Raw genomic sequence first — 5,516 nt, 5'->3', positions numbered from 1 at the left:
AGTTTGTGTGTGGGTAAAATCGCTTCTCTTTTGTAGTTGATCATTAAAAGGGGGAGAAAGAGGATAAGTCAAGAGCAAGGAAGAAGCCTGCTTTCACCAACTCACATCTACTTGATCTACTAACAAAAGCGCTCGGAACAGTAACAGCTTTCATAGATGAAGGAGGTATACATATTGGCGAACAACTGAATATAACGTAAAATACAATAAAACAATAATATACAGGAAAGATCTCACCAAATTCTTACTTCAGCTTTCAATATCCGGATCCACTATTACATACGATAACTCCACTACTGATTAAAAACAATTTTCCGGGTGTCATAGCACTGATTTAATTTTTCATCGGCCGAATGGAAAAGAACGCTGAACCGAAATAAAGCGTTACAGAAAACTTAAAAAGTGGCAACCCGCACGCACGACCAGCCGTGATCCATACTATTTGGTGCATTCGTATCCTTAAAACCATCAACATTTTACTTCCACACTTCTAGCTTGATAGCACCATCCAATTCGTTCCTTAATTCGGCTTTCTGGCCATCCTGGTTGGAAGATCGCTTCGATTCATTTTTATTTCTCTTACTATTTGAAGCCTCTGGATTCGGGTTCCTAACGCACCACCCTCAGCATGATATTGCTGAATGGCCGTGCGTTTATTTTTTTTATTCCTTACTTTTATTTGTTAGGCACTCCGTGCACTTGGCTGCTACTATGCCGACTATCATATCGTTTTTATAGCTACACAACTACAACTACTGAGCAGGTAGAGAACAGTGCTGCCGTTGGTCCAATCCATATTCATATAGCCGTAATCCTATGTTTCCGTATCGTGTTAGGCAACAGCCTACAAAGAGGGTCCGATACTGACGGAGGATGGATGAGTTCCCCAATACACGGTCCTTCGTGCTGCGTCTTCTGGTGGCTGGACGGAGTTTTTTGGGTGGGGAGGTTGGGAATCGAACCCATGACCTTCCGTTTACGAAGCGAAAGCGTAATCTCGAGGCTACGAGACCCCCCTAACAAGCTGTGCGTTTGATGCTACGGCTTTTTGGACCAAATGTGACTTATTTTAGATCTGATGCGACATTGCTTCTTTACAATCTACTTTCGCCATTAGATCCAAAAGCACGTAATGTTGCTAGCTAAAAGGGTCCATTGTACATTACCATTGGTTGATTGCCGTGTAAACTGGTTGTATTAAAGTACTTTGAACGTCTTCGTAGTTCCGTAAGCGAGCCTTCCGCAGTTCCGGCATTTGGTTTTGAACATGATATACAGCCTACTTTAGTTTGATCTTATTTTCTGGTCTCATGTTAAACAAGAAGAAACAGGAATAGATTAAAAAGATCCATAAATACGCAGATTTCCTCAGAACTCTTCAAACCTTGGGTCAAACATAATCCATCTTTTTGATTTTCTGCCGACGAATTATTAATAGAAATTAAACTGTAATAAGTTTACCTCATTACAGCAACACACAGTTACTCGCACAGGACATTTCAGTACCCTCCATCCGTAGGCCACATCGAAGGAGGAAACTGGAACGAACTGGTGGCGACCGGCCGGACAGGCAGTTCCTTCCGGCCCGAGTTCTGCGAATCGTGTCCCTTCTCCAGGTGCGTTTTGAGCAAACAGTTGTACGTGAAAGCCATCCCACAAATGTGACAAACGTACGGCTTTTCCTGCGTGTGAATACGCTGATGGACCCGGTTAGCTTCGTGTGACTTGAATCGTTTTCCGCACACTTTGCACTCGTAGTTCCGGGCATCTGAGTGCACTGCGGAGTGCTTTTTGAGCCGGGAGCTTGACAGGGACGACAAAGAAACGAATTTAAGTGGGCAATCGATTACGCTGAGCCAGAAATACTTACTTTGAGTGGAACTTTTTGTCGCACACATCACAGGCGAATTTCGGCTCTCCATGGATTTTCATGTGGGTTTGCAGGCTTGCCAACCACCGGAAGGTGGCACCACACACACTGCAGATAGTGACAGGAACATCTTTGCCGCATGCCATTTCGTGATTGTTTCGAACGGTAGCGTCCAGGAACAGCTTGGAGCAACCTTCGCGGCGACAGGGAATGGTTCGTATTCCTGGAAGGAATGGTTCTGAATGTTAGCAAAAATGTTCCATCGGTTATGTCTGCTTGAGTTGGATTGCCTAGATAAACTACAGGCCGCGTTATGACAGATCGTGTGCGAGTTTTCGAGGTTTGCATAGGTATCATCAGGGAAAAGGTTGCTTATGACACCTTTCCGCGTTGGTGAACTCAATGCATTAGACGTATCAAAAAAAATAAATGATGTTCCAAAGACTGAAACACTTACCGTTATGTTTGTTGATGTGAAGCGTTAGATATTTCTCGGAAGAGCATTTCTTCGGGCACTGCGGGCACGCAAACACTGGCTTTTTCTCATGTGATTTTTTGCATAACGCCTTGTGGTGCGTGAAAAGCAGCTCTGTCTGGAACCTTTTCCGACAGCGTCGACAGTAGAGCTTGGATTTTTTCGATTGATCTTCCGGCGGTGGCTGCGTAGTAGTTGGATTGGCATCCGAATCGAACTGCATGCTTAAAAAGCCCGAATTTATCTGGATGGCTTCCGTTGGATACTTATCTTTCGTGGCCTCGATACAAGACGGTTTGTGGTTTGCGAAGATGGATTCCGTTTGGAACCATTTGCGGCACCGATAACAGTAGAAATCTCCACTTCCTTTGGCAGGCTTATCCTGTGGCACAGGTTCCTGGGCCTCTGTACACAATGGTTTGTGCTGGGTGAAAACTGGTTCAGTTGGGAACCATTTTCGACAACGGAAGCAGTAAAGCTCGACACTTTTCTGCTCTTTCCCCTGTTGACCCTCCGGTACAGATCCGGGGTCTGTCGTCGGTTCTTGTGCGGGAACTGAATAATGGCTCATCCAGTGCTGCTCCAGTTTTGACCTTAAACAGTTTACAACAAGTTATGATCAAAAATGTTCGGAAAATCCAGTACTGATCAAAATTTGTGGATTATCTATATTTTTGGGTTAGTAACTGCTCGGTCTACTATATTTTTGCCTAGAAGTTCATTGCAAAGGATTTTTTACAGGCATCATATTGAAGTTTGCCTCTGGAGTTCATTCACGGACATCCTAAGCAATTCCTTCAAGATTTCCGTTTCAAACATCTTCAAGAATTAGGTAGTATTTTTTTCAGAGTTACCTTCACTAATTTCTTAGAATTAGAGATTTTTGGAGATATTCCTGAAACCAAATCTTAAACTAATCTATGAGTAAGCTTCTGTAGATATTCCTCATGAGCTCCTGCAAGGTTCTCTGTAATTCAGCTTGTATGTACTTTTTCATGTTTTCCTCCAGGAATTTCATCAGAAATTAAATCAGGTATTGGTGGGGATTGCTCATCAAACCTTCCGGTCCGCCTCATAGTTACGTACTATTTGGTGCTGGGTGTAGTTCTTGTTTTTCCAGCTGTATTGAAAAGCATGAGCCATAGTCTTTGGCATACAATAGGATCATTCTTTAGCAGAAAAGAACCGAAATGTCTATCGACGACCGGTGATTGCTAGCAGATATAGTGGAGAGCTTGTCTTGAAACGTTCATCGCTTCAAGCTAGTTGAAAAACTGAATACACTGATTGCCTGTCGATCAGAGCCGAACTAGGCATAGATCGTATACATACATCTGAATCTACATGTCTCCGATGTATTACATCGTTCCAGGTGGGAGTAATCTGATATGTGAATATGGTACCATAACAGAATTTTCCATCTGAACGAAGTGATAAATCAAAATATTCCGCAAACTGTATCACACATCTACAGAATGTATTGCGTGAAGTTAAGACAAAGCAGAGTATTGGGTACAGAGGACCAAGTCCCTACCGGGTAGCGCGAAACTGATGAGCGATAGACAATAGAATCAACAACACTGCCATAAGGGATAGTAAGCATGTGACTATTGTCGAAACTATGATTAGGAGGCAAATCAACATCCCAAGATCATATTTTTGTTACAACCCAATGTAGGTATTATTAAATTAGGCTGTAGAAAATGAGAAAATGATAAATATCTGATCACTTAGGAATGTGTTGCAAGGTAATAAATTCTCGTAGTCAGTTTCTTCGAATACACATGTATAAATTGTTAAAATTGCCGAATCATACGCGGAATTTATTAAACGGATTATGACATTGAGACTGAAATCATAATGATGATAGATTATCAACTTTCCTTTCGTCGTGTTATTTGTTACCGTTAGAATCACCAAACTGATTACATACACCAATACAACAGCACGAAAACTGAAGTATTATAATCGCGCGTTGAAACTTATTCAATATCCATATATTACATCAATAGTGAATTCTTGTATATAGCTAGTATAAATAACAGAATCATCAATTTCTTAAAAATTCTTTAACTGAAAACAGGATGCTTGTTTTATCAAACATGCTCAATCTGCACCTAAAATCTCGGATCCAAATAGTTTTCTAAATAAAATTGTGTCTAAATAAAACGTGTAGGCCAACAAAACATAATTGAGTAGGAGTTTACAAGTTACTTAGCACATGAAAAGCAGTTTAAATTAATCTATTAGTAGATCAACACTAATGCTCACATTTTTATATTCTCATTTCATCATGGTCCTCATTGCTCGAGAGGAGACGAACACCCTGGAGATGGAAAAAATCGATAGCGCTACGATAAGGAAACGTAACAGATGAGAAACTAAATCTTTCCAGAATAACCGAAATGAAGAAGGAAACCTCCAAGCCATTGTGTAGAAGTGATGTCACAACAGGAATATGAGCAAACCAGGCACGCAAATATTCCCACCTTAAGGTCGTTAACACGTAGAAGGTCGTAAATCGGTGCATTATATTTTGATTACATTGATAATAATAACCTGAGACGAAACTCGCGAAGACGGTCTTCTTTTTCTGTGATTGCTGAGTTTTTTCTTATTCCACTTTGTGTTTATACCAATTATGCGCAAGCCGTTCAAATCCTCACATGAACCTCTCAGCAAAAAATGATTGAGTTTGCATCACAACGAATCATAAATAGCCGTTTGAGTGAAATTTCATGCCAGCAAACGTAGCAGACATTAGAAATAATTAATCTTCTGCTTAGATTTATCAGCAACTTTGGAAAAAACTGCTCCGCTGACTGAGGTTTTCAATAACAATTTACTTTGAACACAATACTTTTCACTTTTTCAGCCATAAAAACGGTGGGCTGCATTTGACGTTTCGTGAGAGGGGAATCTGGGCTGCATATGACGTTGATATTTTTCCTCTTCGCGAGTCTCTCTCAGATAATAACTATTTACACCCTGACAGAACTGCCTATCTCGAAAATAGGTAGAAGGGCGGAACGATGGTGCGAGCCTACCCACTCTGTCATCGGTGGGCGTCGGGCGTGCTAACTGGTATAGCATGGCCTATGGGGCTCCGCCTACACAAATCATGTTTTCTTTCTCTTTCACTTTTTTGTAAATTGCTAACAACAATGCCAT

At 41.2% G+C, this 5,516-nt stretch overlaps 1 protein-coding gene across 1 annotated transcript; it reads right to left on the bottom strand.

Annotated features, from left to right (window-relative positions):
- Window positions 1-1,406: 1,406 nt before the first annotated feature.
- Window positions 1,407-2,938, bottom strand: LOC5575532 (zinc finger protein 43; the record flags this gene model as incomplete). The annotated part of the gene is given in 3 exon segments (XM_021857235.1): window positions 1,407-1,803; window positions 1,871-2,093; window positions 2,328-2,938. Coding segments are annotated over 3 exon segments (1,138 nt in total), but the record flags the coding sequence as incomplete, so codon positions are not given.
- Between the last annotated feature and the right edge of the window lie 2,578 nt (window positions 2,939-5,516).

The sequence above is a fragment of the Aedes aegypti genome, unplaced genomic scaffold (genome assembly GCF_002204515.2).
Source record: "Aedes aegypti strain LVP_AGWG unplaced genomic scaffold, AaegL5.0 Primary Assembly AGWG_AaegL5_hic_scaff_979_PBJ_arrow, whole genome shotgun sequence".
Lineage (NCBI taxonomy): Eukaryota > Metazoa > Arthropoda > Insecta > Diptera > Culicidae > Aedes > Aedes aegypti.
This window is presented reverse-complemented; position numbering and strand designations above follow the sequence as displayed.